The sequence below is a fragment of the Podarcis erhardii genome (assembly GCF_964252035.2).
Source record: "Podarcis erhardii genome assembly, chromosome: 10".
Lineage (NCBI taxonomy): Eukaryota > Metazoa > Chordata > Lepidosauria > Squamata > Lacertidae > Podarcis > Podarcis erhardii.
This window is the reverse complement of record NC_138500.1, coordinates 41,922,753-41,941,084: the sequence shown is the minus strand read 5'-3', so window position 1 is coordinate 41,941,084 and position 18,332 is coordinate 41,922,753. Positions and strand designations below refer to the sequence as shown.

The following is an 18,332-nucleotide window of genomic DNA, read 5'->3' as shown; positions in this document are numbered from 1 at the left end:
AACTACCTTTCTGTGATACACTATTAATAATTTCTTCCTAGCATCACAATTTCTGTATGTTTTACACCAAAGGTATCACAATGAACAAGTTCATTCTCTTGAACCAATACAACAACTACTAACTAAAGCAACAGAACAAGAACTCAATGTTTGTACTGTTGGCATAAAATCTTGCAAGCACACACTAGTATACTCTGTAGCTTATCTACTCAACCTTAGCCAAGTTATGTGCCCTGTAGTTAAAAGCTTCTTAGACTTGATACTTAATAACATTTAGCATCAAGGGTTACTATCCCCAGTTGATTTACTTGTATGACAAATAAAAGATCTGCTGAAACCCTAGCAAGAGAGCATACATATATAATTATGTCCATTGCTTCAAATTATACCACCCAAAAGCAAAATCATTTAGCTTAATTGATAATGAACTCTGGTCAACTGAATTAGTATCACTGCACTACGAAATAACTTCTTTCAAAATCCTAAGGAAAAAATGGGGCGGGGGGGAATCAATATACAACTCTATCACTCAGTTTTAGTTATTGTATTGTTTTAATTTCTATACTATCTTCCTAATACTAGCTGCTCAAGTCAACTCACAATAAAACCAAGTTAACTGATGACTGATAAACCACTGGTTTTTGAAATACTGACAACTGAACTTTTTAGAAAGGTAAAACTGACAAATGGAAAGAAGTGGGTTTAAGGCTCAGCCTACCACTGTTAACATACTCAATGCCCCAAACAGAGTTCAATTTACTGGTTTTAGTGGAAGACATTTAAGTCAATGCTCACTTCTCCTATTGAAACCAATGGGATTTAAAGACATTTCGTTTCACTGGAACATACCCAAAGTTCCAGCCAGACACCTCAATACACTTTTCCAAGTCCATCCTGAATCTGTTTCAGGTTCTATTGACTTAGCGTTAAACTAAGCCTTGTAATTTCTCATCTTGCTAATTAAAACCCTCTACATTATTATTTTAAACTTACTTCTCGATTGTGAAGTACTAAACAGGAATTAGTGCAAACGGAACTGTTCATTATCCTGTCAATGAACACACTAGTCACATGATTTTTACAAAACACCTTTGTGTGTTGCTTGCAGCATGTGTGAAGAGGGTAGTTCAAAGAAGAAAATTATCCATTGGGATTCTCTCAAGCTGTGTTAGAACAAAGCTAGCATGCCTATCTTACCATGCTGATCCATGTTTTTGTAGCTTCCAACCTAGTCTAATGCAGTACACTTTAAATGGGGCTGCCTCAAAGAGGACTTGGAAGCTTCATCTGATGCAAAAGTGGCTGTTTGCTTTCTAACAGGTGTTGCAAGGCACACCCACAAACAACTTGTGCTGTGCAAAAGCTGCCTTTGTGCTTCTGGTGCAATTCAAGGTGCTCATTTTAAGATTTAATGTCACACCATGGGACACACATAGCTAAGGGACCAGCCCTGCTCTGTATGCATTATCTATGCCAAATAAATTTAGTGTTAGCAAGGGGAGGAGAGGGCCTTTTCTGCTGAAGCCCCATTGTTCTGGAATGCTTTGTCCATTCAGGGAAAGAAATGATCTTCTTCAGTGTTCGGTTGATTGTTTTTGGCATGTTCAGTGATTATTTTATTTGTTGTTCCAATTCATTGGCTAGCATTTCTAACTTAAATGTACTTTTATTTTTGTAACCTGCATTGAGCTATTTGAAAATGCAATGTTGTATCTAACTAAAGCAATGTGCACAAAGTCACAGCCAGAAGCACTAGCCAACAACACATTTTAGCATGCATCAAAACAGCTTTTAAATGGAAAATTAAGTTCATACGCCATAAATGCAGTTCATATGAATACAGTGGTATCTCGGGTTAAGTACCTGAAGCGTATCTAAACCGAGGTACCACTGTATATATTTTGAATCTATATGAAGATGAGCTTTAGAAGGCAACAGGTTTTGGAGGTCATTAATATTTATTTACCTAAAAAAAGAGACAGTAAGTAAAATGTACCTTTCTTACACAGGGAGATACAAGTTTTGGAAAGAGATGAAGTTGTATTCTAGTTCATCTCAGAAAGAGTGCTACTGCTCTGTGCCAGTTATGTTTGATTTGACATCAAAAGACCAGTAAGTATATGGAAAATGGCTTCTGCAGAAGAATTTCCTACCTAGGAAGTCACCAAAATTCAAAAATATTAATAACTGCTATCAACTGACAACAGTGTTGAACCATCATTCACTCTCATTTTACATCAGAGGAGAATAACACTGAACAGCTTCTTGCTTTCTGCACAAATATACAAAACTTATTCTTCTCTTTAAACCAAAATCATGTTACCACTACAGAAGACTAAAGAATAAACAAAGTAGTGATCCATAATAGCTAAGTCTTTCCACATTAAACCAGCGTGGCTGGCCCTTACTTAAAAACACTAAATCACATAGCTGCATTTAAAATTGTTTTGAATGCTGACACAGAGAAGTAAAATAGCTTTTATTGCAACTCTACAATTCTATGATTCTATGCACCATATCATGTTGTTGAGCATGTGCATTCAGAACTCAGTCTTGACAAATGATGTGTATGCACCAACAGAAACTGATCCAGCCACCATATATATTTTGCCCAGCAATGGCAGCAGCAAGTTTCAGTTTCCATTAACAGTACAGACGGTCCTAACAGCAGCTGAGTGACATTTCCTTAGTATGAATAAGTTTTAAGTTTAAGAGCATATTACGGGCTCTAAGTAGTCAATGAAATTCCAGATTTAAAAACCTATTTGGGGGATACAGTTTGACAGATGCAGTATACCTTGGAAAGTTAACAATATTTTCAGTCACATTATATCATGCACAATGTTACTGAACTCTGGTTTTCCGTGGCTTACATGTTGACTCAGAAGTTCCACTGTGTTGAATGGGGCTTGCAGCCAGATAAGCATGCTCAATGATTCCTGTGTGAGATTCTTATGGCCCACTACACCTAAAAAAAAGTTCTTTATTCTTTGTCAGTCCCAATAGGGAACTTCTTCAGAGATTCCCTCACCACATACATGAGCCTATGGCCAAAGTTTTATGCATACTTTGAAAATGCTCCAAAACATATGTAGTCAAGCACACCATTAAAGCAATGATTTTTCTTTTCAACTACCTACATGTTCACAAAGCCTCCAAGATGCCTTCTGATATTATAGCCTAACCAATTTTATGATATTAAGCTAAATGACATTAGTCTAAGGGGACAGAAGAGGAAGTTTAACATGGACAAAGAACACATTGTTAAATTATGCTACCAAGAATGTGCAGTAATTGCTAGCCAATGAGGTACCGTTACCTATAATCTTGTGACGATCATTACTTCATTAGCACTGCAGTATCAACTTTTTAGTAAAGTGACAAGTAGTTCTATGAAGTTTGGATTTTCTAGTACTTGTAAATAGATTAACATCTAACCCAATAAAATGCAGCCTCATCAATAAAGCCATTTCTTCAGGATGAAGAATCACAATGAAGTCAAGTCTTTAGAGTCTTGTCATTTTTCATCCTAATAGGTTTTAGTTATTCTTTGGTTTCTTCTCTCTGTAATTTATTCTGTAAATAGTACACATATGAATTCTCTGAACCGACTGCAACCTGTCAACAGAAGAATGGCAGGTTTTATTCAGGAGACACAACTGATTATACACCTTGCACAATAAAAAAGCAAGATATGCACAGCATGTAAGCCATCCTCAGCTCTCTTGAAGCAACACAACAGACAAGCTTTCCTCATATTCATTCCATCATCATAAATTTTTAATACATACTAAATTGAAATCTGTATTTCAGAGATTAGTAAAAGACTCCACACACTTAACCAGCCAATATACTGCAAAGAGAATTTCTACCTGATTCAACAGGAGATACTAATTACCATATCTCTATGATGCTACCAAGCCAACTGGAGTTGAAAACCAAAATCAAACTGTCCAAGTGATTATACTTGCTTTTCTGATATTCACTGACCCTAACGTTGTTATTGCTTTTGGCCTGCTAATAGAACCTTAACGTATTCAAGCAAACCCACATTATCTCTGGATTGCCACAGTCTTTCCTTATTTGGCTAACATTATGAGATTCCAATCAGACTCCTATAAAACTTTAACATGCACAAAGTATCCATTTTGAGAAAACCTCACAAGTGGTATTCCTTCAATTTTCACTAAAACGTTAAGTTTCAAGGAGTTGGCCAAACAAAAACAAGGTAAAATCGCTATAACTATTTTACAACGACGGGGGGGGGGGCAAAAAAACACGCATACCAAACACGAATTCGAGTTTGCCTTTCACACCGCAGAACAAGTACCGTTCAAGACCTGTAACACAAGTTTTGTTTTGTTTTTAGAGAGAGAGCATGCGAACTATTTAGGATTATTCGGGAGGAGAGCGAGCTTGAGCAGGGAGTCTAATCTTTTGGAAGGGAGACGACAGCGTTCACAGCGGGGGCAGGAAACGGCAGCCCTTCAAACTGCGGGACAGGCAGCCACTTCCATCACTGCCAGAGGTTGCCCCCTTTTCTCGAAGGTAAGGAAGGGAGCTTATTCTCTCAATTCCTGGCCATATACTGGGGACGAATGGGGGAGCCCTCGAGCCTCCCTCCCGCTAGTCGGCGTCCCCTTCCCCCCTCGGAGGAGTCTCCCCACCCCACGCCTCACCTCAACCCTGCCAAGTGCGAGAGAGGAAGGAAGAGGAGCCTCGCAATTGTCACTGCCTGCCGGGGGCGGGCGAGGGGAGGCAGGCAGGCAAAAAAGCAAGGCCCGGCTCCCCGGCCTAACCCGCCCAAGCAAGCAGGGAAGCACCCTCCTCCTCCTCCTCAGCAAAACACAACATTCCTACGGCACAAACAAGGATGCGCGCAGCCGGCCTGGCTCCTCTCTAACGGCCGGGAGGCGGGAGAGAGAAGGGGGGGGGTCCTTCCCCACGTCTTCCTCGTTCCGCTCTGAGGGAAGACGGGTGTTTGTTGGCATTTCCCACCCCTCACACAAGCACCTCCGACGGCTGCCTCCTCTACCCAACTCCCCGGGCAGTGGAGGGCTCCTTCCCAGCTAGGCCCCAGCAGCCCCCCCCCCGCCCCCGGGGCCCCGAACACAGACCTGGTGCAGCGCGGTGAGCCCGTCCACATTGGCGTAGTTGATGTCGGCGCCTCTCTCCAGCAGCCGGAGCACCTCGTCGGTGTCTCCGCTCGAGCAGGCGGCCAGGAAGACGGCGCCGTCGTCGAACTTCACCTTGGTCTTCTTGCGCTTCACCACCGGCGGCTCCTGGTCGGTCTCGGAGCCGATCCAGCGCTTCAGCTGCTCGTTCCGCTTCTGCTTGGCGTCCGCCATCTTCATGCCCTGCTCGGCTCTGGTTCCCTTCTTCTCCCGCTCCCTATCGCCTAGCTAGCTAGCACTCGCCCGCCCGCCCTGCCTTGCCTCGCCTGCCTCCCTCAGCGGCGGCGCTCCGCACCCAGGAGGAGGAGGAGGAGGGGGGGGAGGCGGGGAAGCCCAAGCGCCGCCTGATTCCCACACAGCACCGCGCGGCCGAACGCTCCCTCGCTAGCTTTGCGCGCGCGCGCTCCCTCGGCCCCGCCCACCAGCGCCCCAAAGCGCCGCCCGAGAGGATCCCCCGCGCGCCTGCTCTTGCCTTGCCTTGCCTGCCTAACTAGTTAAGCGCTGGGCGGGGCGGGGGCGGAAAGCGAGGAGGAGAGGAGCGCCCGGCTTCTTCCGCGTAGCATCTCGCGAGAGCCCCCGACGAGAAGCGGGCGGCGAATGAAGTTGGCTCTTGAGGGAGCTCCGGGCGGTGATTGGAGGGAAGAGGCCGGCGCTGATACGAGCGTGCCGCGGGAAGCAGGCGGAGGCGCTGCAGTAAGGGCAGCAGCTGCGGCGAGGGTGTGAGATGCCCGCAGCTTCTATCTTCGCCTTTGCAAGGCTTCCGCGAGAGCAAGTCCCCGTTGAAGTGGATGGGATTTAGTTGCTTCCCGAGCGAAGGCTGCATGGCGAGCCTGTGCAATTCCCTTGCGGGGAAGCGAGTTCCATTGACTTCAGCAGGGTTTTACCCCTGAAGGAAAGGCGTGCGCTTTAAATTGTTGCAAAGCCCCCGGGAGTGAGGAATTGCAGAGGCAGGAAGTGCCGGCTCGTGGGCGATGTTGGAAGCGGAGCCGCTACTACGAGCCTGCCTCTGCCGGGCTGTCTCGGCAAGCGCTGCTTTGGCATCCGTTCTTGTATTATACCAAGTGCGACAAATTCCGGAGCAGCAGCAGCAGTCCTCAGCAAAGAAACAAAAACAAAAAAAAAACGGGTGGGGGGGTAATAAATCTGTTAATTACACAGTATATCGGTCTTTAAGGTGCCCCCGAAATGGATGGGTTGATTTTGTGTTTTTAATCGAGCTTTCGAACAGCGTACATGATGAACACAGTAGTCAACAATTCACAAAGAGGTCGCCTCCAGTTTTGAGACAAAAAAAAATGTAAACAAGCCCTGTGTGCAGAAGGTTGGGCTGCAGTCTTTCCTGCAGTTAAACCTGGGCGTGCCCTGCCCTGACCACAACATACATAGTCATAGCTAAGATCAATGCTTTTGAGGTATGCAGACTGACACTCTGGATGTCATTTAGAAGTCTCACTGTGTTTAATGAAGCTTATTCCCTCGTAAATGAGGCTTACTCTGGTATCATCCAACTTTAAAACATGAGATTATATATTCCTTCTTTCGAAAGGTACCAATGTTCAAAACTGCCTGCAGACAGCAGGAAAGGGGTGTTTATGCAGGGATCTCATAGTGTTGAATGGGGTTTTACCATAAGGCTACTACAGTCCTTTCAGCACTTGTGTGAGATTACGGCTTCAACTATTAACTATTCCATGGGATTAATTTAATACATTAATAACTTCTCGATATTCTCTTTATTTATTTGTAGTTGTTTTATGTTGTTGTCGTTTAGTCGTGTCCGACTCTTCGTTACCCCATGAACCAAAGCACGCCAGGCACTCCTGTCTTCCACTGCCTCCCGCAGTTTTATACCCCAAGCCAAAAAAAATACTACCAGAGCTGCTTACAGAGACTTGGTGAAAAGGCAGTCAATTTTGTTCTGCCTTTTGATTACTCTGATTAATCAGACATATTTCCATTATGTTTAATTGTATGCAAACTTATACTGATTTAATCAACCAGCTGAAACTTACATGACTAAGCAACTAAGATATGGTAACTGAGTGACACCTAAAACTCATTTGAATATCAAATTGTTGTTATTTTGTAAGAACGGGGTTGATCCTTAGCAGATGCCAGATTGGTGGTTTAGTGACAGAATGACTGTTTGCTACATCAGGGCCAGATGCAGTGCTTGGCCAATATAGAACATCCTGTTTATGAAAGCAGGTGTGCTGCAGTGGTTAAAGGCTGGGTTGTGGAAACACAGGTTTGAGCCCTGTTGGAAGTCTCGACGCAATTTGTCTTGCACTGTAGGCTTATGTACCTGCATGAGAAAGGATAGAAAAGAGCTTCCAAGTATCCTAGACTATACTTGTGCTCACCTATTGATATTGCTTCAGGTTAGACTGAAACTCTTCTGTTGCTGATCTGACCTCATTTCCTCCTCCATGTCGTCCTTATGAAAGCAGGCATACTTGGAACACTTTCTGCTAAGATGAAAGAATAAGCATGGCTCTTCCCATCTCCACCTTAGAACTAGGGATCTTACATAACAAACATGTATTTCCTGTAAAAACCACCACCATAGCTTTCTTATTTTCCAAACCCAGAGTCTCAGTGTGATTATATCTAGGGTAAGCTGTCCAGCAGGGGTTTTGTATTAAAATTAATTTCTGCTGAATGTTTCAATTCCAAATGTCATCAAGCTCCTGCTCACTAATGAAGTTCAATTTGACCTTAAGCAAGGCATTATCTCTTAATCAAACCTCGCAGAGTGGTTCCGCCCTTCTTGGATGGTCATATCCAGAAAGTGATGTTTGGACAGTTCTCTTTGGCCCCATGGAGACTTCAAGGTGGAGTTCCTCAGGGTTCGATTTTATCACCCATGTTGTTTAACATCTACATGAAAATGCTAAGTGGGGTCATCCAGGGCTTTGGAGTGCAGTCATACCTCATGTTGCGTTTGCTTCAGGATGAGCATTTTCAGGTTGCGTCCTGCGGCGACCCGGAAGTACCGGAAAGGGTTGATTCCAGGTTTTGCCGCTTGTGCATGCACAGACGCTCAAAATGTCATCATGCACAGTCATGGCGAATCGCGACACGCGCAGATGCGGTTTGCGTTCTGCTCAGGTTGCGAACGGGGCTCTGGAATGGATCCCGTTCGCAACCAGAGGTACCACTGTATGTTGTCAGCAATATACTCATGGCACACACCTCTATTTCTCCTTTTCATCTGCAGTTGTGGCAGTGAATGTGCTGGACTTGCCTCAGCAATGGACTGGATGAGAACCAACAAACTGAAGCTCAGTTCAGATAAGATTGAGGCAATGTTAGTGTGTGGTTCACTAGACCGGATGGATGGGAGGTTGCCTGCTCTTGATGGAGTTACACTCCATCTGAAGGAGCAGGTGCATAGCTTACGAGTATTCCTGGAACCATTGCTGTTGCTTGAGGCTCAGTTATCCTTGGTGCCACAGAGTGCCTTCCATCCATCACCTTTGGCTGGTGGCCCAGCTGTGCCCCTATCTGGACAGGGGTAGCCTAACTTCTATCGTATAGTTTCTGGGCCCAATTAAAAGTGCTGATTTTGTCCAATAAAGCCTTAAATGGTTTAGGACCATAATACTGTAAGGACCACCTCCCCCATATGAACTGAGCCAGGCCCTGCAATCATCATCTGAGGCCCTTTTTTATGTGCCTCCATGAGAAGTCAGGAAGGTGGCAACACGAGAACAAGTGTTTTCTGCAGTGACTCCTAGTTTGTGGAATGCTCTCCCCAGGGAGGCTCAGTTGGCACCTTTGTTACAGATCTTTAGGTGCCAGGCAAAGCATTCCTCTTCTCCCAGACCTTTGGCTAATTAAACAATTATTTTTAAACTGGAGGTTTTAAACAAACTTTTGTTTGTTACTATGCTGAGCAGTTTTGTGTTTTTAGGTTGTGAACTGCTGTGTGATCCTCAAATAAAAGGTAGTGTAGAAATTTAATAAGCAAAAAGAATAGAATAGCATAATATACGGTAATAATATATTATTAATTATAAGGTACTGTACTGTAATAATCTTATGTAGCCATTCTGAGCACCTAATAAAAATAGAGATTGGATGATACCAATACGACATAACATAAACATATGTTGTGCACCTTGGTTTGGTCTAGCAAAATGCCAACAACACCAGCAGCTTTTCTCACTAATTATGGGATTACATAACATCATTCTGGATGTTCCTCTCATCCTCAGAATAAATTGAATCAGGCAAAAGCCAAGCCTTCACTTAGTCATTCCCTTTCCTCCTAGCCTATATCCAGCAAGCCTGCAGAGGTCAGATCAGTCAGATTGGAGAAAATGCTTGTTCAGTGGTCAAATCCCAATTATAAAACTCCCTCCCGAGGCAGCTCTGCCTGCTTTTAATGAATTGATCAATAAGTAAATCAATCATAAAAATTATTCACAGAATGGGGATTTGTGCTCTCTGTTTTTTAAATGTGCAGGACCAGGTGTCTTTATTTGCGATGACAAATGAAAGCTAGAACTTGCACTCAGTAGATGTTTTCTGAATAATTGACTTTGTTGAAGGCTAATTAACCCTGGGCTCCTTTACCACAGAAGTGTGCTGGTGAAGCTTGTGCAGTCATCCAAAATCATCAAATCCAAACTCTGTTAGGCTATGGAAACATTAGTTTAAGCTCCTCCTTCATTTGCTTGCTGAGCAGCATTAAGCACATTACTAGTGCTTAACAAATAATAGAATCTACAAACCAGGATATAAATGTTCTTCAAAAATGTTTGCAAAAAAATACAAACACAAAGCGAAAGTATGTAAAGCAACTGCACTAGCGCTGTTCAGGAGAGTGGGAACATTTTTTTTCTTTAAAGAAGAAATGCAGCTCACTGTTGTAATAGTGTTCTACATAAAGTGTTATCCTCATATTAATTATGTATTAATTTTCTGTCCCAAGATAAATTGTACTTTAAAAGAGGATTATGATTATGCAGTCTTATTCATCAAGGGAAAAGTGGACTAAATGGTTATAATAAATACTAAATGTAGAGAGTTTCTTAAATAAGTACAGTTGCTGTTCAGAGTTCTCCAGTTATTTAATTCCCCCTTCCCCAGCAACATCTCTTACATGCAACATAGGTAAAGGTAAAGTGACCCCTGACCATTAGGTCCAGCCATGGCCGACTCTGGGGTTGCGGCACTCATCTCGCTTTATTGGCCAAGGGAGCCGGTGTACAGCTTCCGGGTCATGGCCAGCATGACTATGCCGCTTCTGGTGAACCAGAGCAGCGCACCGAAATGCTGTTTACCTTCCCACTGTAGCGGTACCTATTTATCTACTTGCACTTTGACGTGCTTTTTAACTGCTAAGTTGACAGGAGCAGGGACCGAGCAACAGGAGCTCACCCTGTCGCGGGGATTCGAATCGCCGACCTTCTGATCGGCAAGTCCTGGGCTCTGTGGTCTAACCCACAGCGCCACCCACGTCCCATATATGCAACATAGACAAAGATTAAAAGGTATGATTCATATTTCAGTGGGGAAATAGGATCTATCAATGTTTGCAGACTATTACCAGCCAAGAATAAATAACACTCTTAAAAGTATTCATCAGATTTTTACACCTATGCTTTGCAGTCCTTTGTAACTAACTAAACCAGATATTCCATGCAAATTTCTATCATTCCTCTGTTAACGTGAGTCTCAACACCCAAAATCAAATGTATTTGATTGCCCTTCTTTATACCTAGAGCAAAGTATACATCAGAAGGCTTTAGTTTGCTCGGAATCAAGTCTACACGTCCAGAATTAGTGCTAAATACATTACTTCTAAGGGACGCGGGTGGCGCTGTGGGTTAAACCACAGAGCCTAGGGCTTGCCGACCAGAAGGTTGGCGGTTCCAATCCCCATGATGGGGTGAGCTCCCATTGCTCGGTCCCTGCTCCTGCTAATCTAGCAGTTCAAAAGCATGTCAAAGTGCAAGTAGATAAATAGGTACCGCTCCAGTGGGAAGGTAAACAGCATTTCCGTGCGCTGCTCTGGTTCGCCAGAAGCGGCTTAGTCATGCTGGCCACATGACCTGGAAGCTGTATGCCAGCTCTCTTGGCCAATAAAGCTAGATGAGTGCCGCAACCCCAGAGTCGGTCATGACTGGACCTAATGGTTAGGGGTCCCTTTACCTTTACCTTACATTACTTCTGGTAAATGAACTACCATAGCCTCTAGACTCTAGAGGGCCGTGAAAAAATGTATCCCAGGCTTTTTAGACTAGTCTACCCATGTACTATCTGAAACCAAAGGGGCACATTGGTTGCCAGATGTGATTTTTTTTTTCTTCAGCTCTCCTACCCCACTAGTTATTTAACTAAGAAACAATGTGAAATGATTATGGAGGGGTTTTAAACTCAGCAACTCCAAAGTAGAAATAAAACACAACTACTGAGCAAGGGAAAGTGTTATGTAGTGAAGTTTCACCCTGGGCCAGCAGGGGGATACTGTAGATAGTTTTCACTCAGGTCTGTAGATAGTTTTCACTCAGGTCCACGTCAGTTATTTTAGGCGGGAAACTCTGGGTTGTTGTTGCTACAATGTTGACAGCCGGCTGCCTATAAAAGCAGGCCGGCTGAGCTGTTTGCTTGTCAGTTCTATTCCAGCTTACAAAATAAAGACCTGCTTTGGAGAAATCGCTGTGTCATCTGCTATGTCAACCCACAACTTAACAGAAAGCATTTGTCCTTCACAGCAGAGTAGCAAAGGGTATGGCCGATGCTCTTTCATCAGATTTGTTCCATTACAAATCCAGAAAACAAGGGAATTCCATTGGGCCACACTATGGAGCCACTGCTGCTCGGGGGCCGCCTTGATTTTGATGTTAAAATTATGCAGCTATGTATCTGAGAACTGTACATTAGACCTATTGATGGTTTTTATTTACTGTAACTTGAGGTGCTTGAGGTGGGAGTCACCTTCTAGATACTGCATAAAAATGAGTCATCAAAACTGTAACTCGTATCATAGCAACCGTTTCATAAATTATCTGGCTTTGAATCAGACTAGCAACAAGCTATAGTCAGATTTGCCAAACTACTTACTATTGAGAAGTCCTATTGCAGCAAGATCCACTGCTTTAAAGACTGTTAACATGATATTGTCACAAATGTCTTGCAAAACATTTCAATCTAATTATAATTTTGCCGCAAGTCTTAGTCAGAAGATGAGGTTTTGTTTTAGATATTACATAGTAGAAAGATTTGACTGTATATTGACGCCAAATGGTGATGAGCATTGAAGTCAGTGACGTTTAGATTCTAAAGATTTAATGCATTCATTTGTCATCAGAGCTAAGCTGTTGCAAAGGCAGTCCCACTGCTGTCTTCTCATGAACACAAAGCTTATTCATTTTTCCTGATGACTTCGGGGTCACCACACTTGCCTGACTGCCTGGTCATTTGCAGCCTCATGTCTGTTCGTCACTCTTCTGTAAATCTTGTTTTCTCCCATATACAGAGTGTCAATATCAACATACATCATTTTTCTAACTCAGTTTCAATATATGGGAAGAGGAGGGGGTTAGTGTGTTCCCACAGTGTCTTGCTCTTCAGTATTGCCTCAGTCTGCAGATAAATTGACTTGGGAAAAACCAGAGGAGAACGTGGGTACATAGAGGCAAGCAAGCACCATAGGTAAAACCAAACAGTCTTATTGTCTTCATGGTGGGCACATCCATATACAAACTCTACACTTTTGGATGGATAGCTGAATTTAACGCTACTCTTGAATCAGAATATTCATCTATTGCAGACGGGGTTGAATTCGGATGCACAGAGGTTTTTGCCTGGATATTCTCCCCATGAATATTTTTTAAATTAAAACCCCCCATTCTTTATTATGTAATAAATGGGGACATAAGTTACACTTTGCCAGACATCTCTAAGGAAGGTCAGCTTTGCAGTTATGCATTAGTATGATTTGTTTTGAAAAAAAAATGGCACTTAAATATTTAAGTGTACCAGGTTCTATGTGTTTAATTTCATTGTTTAGCTGTTGCATAGTTTCCCAACTATGTAGCTGCTGGCAAAAAGCAGTGGGCTGCTCTTTATTTATGTGCTGCTGCTTTCGAGAGCTTTCATGACCGGCTGCAGTTATAAGTTGTTGCTTTATGCTTTGGAATATGTGTGTCAAAATGCACAGGATACCAACAAGCCCTCCTTTTATGGTACAGAAGATGAAGAAGACAAAGAGGAAGCGTAATTTTAGACTGTTTGCCATAACTGGTTTTATAAGAATCCCAGCTCAGGATTTTGTTTTTATCCTGGTGCACGGAGATTCAGGCTTGTGCCTGTTCTTGCTAACAGCAATAGTTAAATGTGACAACGGTTTTCCAGCACCTTGCTAAAAATGTCCTCTGAGAACTTGGATGTCATGGCTCTCTGTTAGCAAGCAGAATGGAATTCACAGTGCAACATGGACTATTGTGCCCTGTTGGTGTGCATGGCACTTTGCAGAAGAGGTCCCTGCCCCAGGGACCTTACAGTTTAAAGTTGGGTACAAGAAAGGGAGGGGAGGGGAATGGGAAATTGGTATGTGGTTATTTTATTCACAAATGCTCAGGCTTAGTCACACTAGGACATGAAGAATAAGAGGTTGTTGTGCCAAAGGCTATCGTCCTCCTTGCAGAAGAGCCGTGCTTATTAATATGTACACACACACACACACACACACACCCCTCAGTTCTCTGCTGACATGCCTTCTTTTCCCTAGAAAATTCTGGGGAAGAGAAAGCTTGTGAGCACCTGATTCTCACCCACTATTATGTTTCACTTCTATGTTGCATTGGTGAAGTGGATATAAACAGACTATGGGAGAGTCCACTATAGCTTGGGCCAGGGTTCAAATCCCTGTTCAGCCACAAAACTCCCTTTTCCTGTTGTGGCTGCAAAGTACAATGAAAGCGAGATGGCTTGATGTTTCCCCAGAAAGAATCCGCTCTGCAGGCTTTTAGTTCATGAGATCCATAGATGGGATATAGCCCAAAAGAGCAAGCTGTGTGACGTGCATATTTATTTATCTTTGCAGCACTGAGGAACAGCCAAGAAAAGGGCTGCACTTGGGATGCCTGCTGGTCAGAAGGCAGGTACACATGAGTCGGGCAGCCTTCTCTTGTTCATATAGAAAGGAGGAGGCTGCTTGTGCAATGCTGGAACTTGGCTTTAGAAATGAGAGAACGTTTGAAAACTATTCTATTAAAGGGTATGTTCAGAAAAGGGACGTAAATAGAGGCTGGAATGTCATCTCTGAGGTTCTCATGGCTTATGTCAGCAGCAGAGCCCCTACATGGAACTCTTGCCTTCTTATGTATAGTTCACATAAGGACAAACAGCCGTCTCCATTCCCCAGGGAAGCCCCGATTACCAGCCCAGTGCAGAGTTTCTAAAGCGTTCCATGCAAAACAAAAGGCAGAGCCTGGATTTGGGACGGAGCAGAGCCAAGACACATCGGCACTTTTAGAAAAGTTACTTAGGTGGACGACTGTAAAGCCCTACTGTGGGGATATTTTATAGCTGACTTTTGCCAGTGTAGCTGAATGAGCTACATCATTTAAGGGCAGATACGTCCACTGATGGGTGTACTTAATTCAATCTGTGCAGCTGCTCTTCCAGATCCTCCAAGTGTCCCTATTATCCAGAGATGTCCCTGATTCAGAGAAGACATCCCAGTTTCTGATTTGATCCCAGAATGTCCCACTTTTCCTTAGGACGTCCCTGTTTTCAGTGGAGAAATTATGGAGGGTATGGTAGGATGTTCCTATTTTCACTGGATACATATTGGAGGGTGTAGAGTTATCTGACCCCTGAGCCATCTGAAGGCAATCCTGCATAGGGAAAGGTTTTTTTTTTACATGTTTAATGTTTTATTATGCTTTTATATATGTTGGATGCTGCCCAGAGTGGCTGGGGCAATCCAGTAAGGTGTGGGGTATAAAGAGTAAAATAATCATTATGGAATGGGACGTCCCTATTTTCGTTGGAGGGCATGCTCTCCTCCTTAACCCCCATCCCCCAGTAGAAAACAGGCATGTAGAAAACTGTCTCTGTGCTGAACTCCTCATTGTGGTTGGGCTATATAGATTAATCTTAAAAACTTGGCTATATGTAACTACATCTCTATAATTTGTTTTTGTTTTTTATACTGAACATGCTCCTTTTAAGGTTCTGCTAATGTTTGTATGATTATGTGCTAGTTTGTAAATATGTTTATGATAAATCGATAAAAATATTAAAGAACTGAGGCATAAGAATCAGGAAACTGGTATGTTTTCATAGCTCTGCTTATGCCCACAAGGAAGGGATGCAGTGAGCCATCATCAGAGAGCCGTTGACCCCACTTGGATTTCAGTGCCTATTGATGACATTTTTAGCTCAGATAAGCCTTCCCAGAAGGGCGATCCCGGCCATGCCTAATGTCAGTTTTGCAAAACAGAACATTTTAAAAAAATGTGTTCTTAATGTTGTTGTATATTCTTATTCCATAAAACTTTTTGTTGTGCGCCACTTTGAAATTCTTCAGAGATGAAGCAATTAATGCATTTTTCAAACAAATAAATAAGAAGGCAAAGTTTCAATAAAGGGAGGAATTTTATTGGAGTCATAGCACTCTTAAGCACAGTTTTTGTTCGGCACCTAACATCATAGTTAGACATATGTTATGTATGCAAGAGTTTACATCTAGAAATAGATCTGGCTTCTGCTTTTGTGGCATCAGGCTACGTAAAGGTGCTCATTTATATTCTGATTTCCTGTTATGCCAGAGGATCCGAAGGGAGATAATAAAAATACATATTGTGGTGTAGAAGGGAATTGGGAGAAAGGGTATAAGGTTATCAAATCCTTTCTTTAACAGGTATGTGGTAAGTTTAAGAACACAGAAAGATCCCTCTTGGTTCAGGCTAGAGTTCAGCATTTTGTTCCCAAGGTGACACAACCAGAAGCCCTCATGCAGGCTGTGGAAGCAGTAGCAAGATAAAGGTAAGGGGACCCCTGACCATTAGGCCCAGTCATGACAAACTCTGGGGTTGCGGCACTCATCTCGCTTTATTGGCCAAGGGAGCCAGTGTCCAGCTTCCGGGTCATGTGGCCAGCATGACTAAGCCACTTCTGGCAAACCAGAGCAATGCACAGAAATGCCGTTTACCTTCCCGCCGCAGCGGTACCTATTTACCTACTTGTACTGTTGTGCTTTCGAACTGCTAGGTGGGCAGGAGCTGGGACCGAGCAACGGGAGCTCACCCCGTCGCAGGGATTCGAACCGCCGACCTTCTGATCAGCAAGTCCTAGGCTCTGTGGTTTAACCCACAGCACCACCCGCGTCCCACAGTAGCAAGATACCATCTAGTATAACGGCCAAGTCATTCTTCAGAGACAGCCCTCTGTAAAAGACAAGTTTTCAATAGACACCTAGATACAAAAATAAGAGACACTGGCCAAAGTCCACCCATTTTGGTGGTGGGCTTCAGAGATGAAAGCGTAGGTAGTGGTATATTGCCGAGCTTTCTGAAGGTGTCAGAATAAATGTGGTTGGGACTGCTGCAAAAAACCAACAACCTAACAATATCCCTTCAGATGTCAAACATGCAAGGTTGAAAATGCTTTACATGCTATGTTGGTGATAATAAAAACTTTATTAAGTTACGGGGGTGGGTGGGAATCTAATAATTATAACCCCTCACCATTCCATACAGGTTTCTCAGTTTAATATCAATGTCTCACTTTTCCAGTTGGCAATAAGCAAAAGAAACATATAAGAAAAACAACAAAACAGGCAGAGTAAGGGAAGCACTAGGACTCTGGTTTTGAAACATTTCCCCACCCCTATGCACTGATGTACTACACCTATTTCCCACAGAAAATATGTAGTTATAAGCAACTACAATCTTCTAGCTAAGTTGCCCTCGGAAGCCTTGTTCTTATATATTAATAATAAAGATACCATATTGTTTTCTTTAATATTGAGTCCTCTGTTAGTGCTTTAAAATGACTGGAAACCAAATTAAAGTTAATACGTTGTCTAGCAACCCAGAGAAACAAATATTTAATGTTTTCTTATAGTGCATGCCATTTACTGACTCCATGCAAATGAAACAAGCTTACTGCAAGGAGTAAGTTAATTGTCCCTCTTGAGAACGTGCTGGAGGTTTAGACTCTGGATAAGAGATGTGTCACTCCTTGTGAAAGTTATCTGAGCCGCGTTAATTCTTTCTAGTCAAATCAACCCCTTCATTTTTACTCCTCCTTATGGAGTCCAGACCATGCCACAAGGTTGGAAGCATGAAATAAAGTAGTTCAAGAATATGATGGCAGGGAGGAGGTAGACAGGAGGAGAAGAGAACAGGGAAAGGTCACATTTCCTACCATTTTTTTCCCCTGAAGTCTTTCCCTGTTGCATTATAGAATGGATTATAACGATTCAATTATTAGACCCATTGCTCCAGAGCTCTAGTTGAGTAGAGGCCCTACTGCTGGCCCAGATTCTTAATTTTCAATGATGGTGGTGGTGGATGTTAATGATGCTAGCCACCAACCTGAGTTTTGTAGTCTCATAGAATGGGGGTGATGGGCTGTGGGGAGTGGCAAAAGGAAAAGAAGAGTTGATGGGGGGATGCTCCATGAAACCAGATCTCTTATTTGTATTCCATTTTGGATGACACAAGAAGAGAAGCTACAATTCTGTGGTTCCGTTTTCCTGACTATATTTACATGGAAAATAGATGTACGAAAGTCAGAACTGCAGTTAGCACTGCAGTAAATCACATTGCCTCTGACTTAAATGGTTGTTCGCTGTCAGCAAAATGAAATGCTTAAAAAAAGGGATCCAGAGAGATTATTTTTTCCTAAACATCATCATCATTAAGGTTTTATATCCAGAGGCTGTTCCCCTTCCCCGGCTCCACCCCTGCTTCTGCTCAGTGTTACAGATTTATTTTTAAATATGATAGAGAGCCAATTACAGGATGGGCATTTTTTTGTCTTTCTTTTTTCATTACATAATGGTAAATGGAGTATGGGAGTTAAACCTGAGAGACCTCAGCCAAGTACGCAAACTGGGTGGCTTTGGGCAAATCACTAGTGCTGTCACTCCATGTGTAAAGAATAGGGACCTGCCTGAAGTGCCCTCATGAG

At 43.0% G+C, this 18,332-nt stretch overlaps 1 protein-coding gene and 1 long non-coding RNA gene across 8 annotated transcripts in view; one reads left to right on the top strand and one right to left on the bottom strand.

Annotated features, from left to right (window-relative positions):
- The window catches only part of PPP1R12A (protein phosphatase 1 regulatory subunit 12A), a 96,272-nt gene extending 90,726 nt beyond the window's left edge, over nt 1-5,546 (bottom strand). For 2 of the 6 annotated variants that reach the window (XM_081878570.1, XM_081878571.1), the window contains exon 1: nt 5,118-5,543. In XM_081878570.1, the coding sequence (XP_081734696.1) occupies nt 5,118-5,354 (237 nt within the window). In that variant the 5' untranslated portion in view covers nt 5,355-5,543. Of the gene's footprint in view, nt 1-5,117 lie in introns of all 6 variants that reach the window. The other 4 variants (XM_081878572.1, XM_081878573.1, XM_081878568.1 and 1 more) reach the window with 4 other exon arrangements.
- LOC309351201 overlaps nt 4,180-18,332 on the top strand; it is a 34,386-nt gene continuing 20,233 nt past the window's right edge. For both annotated transcript variants that reach the window (XR_014160747.1, XR_014160748.1), the window contains exons 1-2: nt 4,180-4,228; nt 4,370-4,548. This is a non-coding gene — a long non-coding RNA (uncharacterized lncRNA). The remainder of the gene's footprint in view (nt 4,229-4,369; nt 4,549-18,332) is intronic.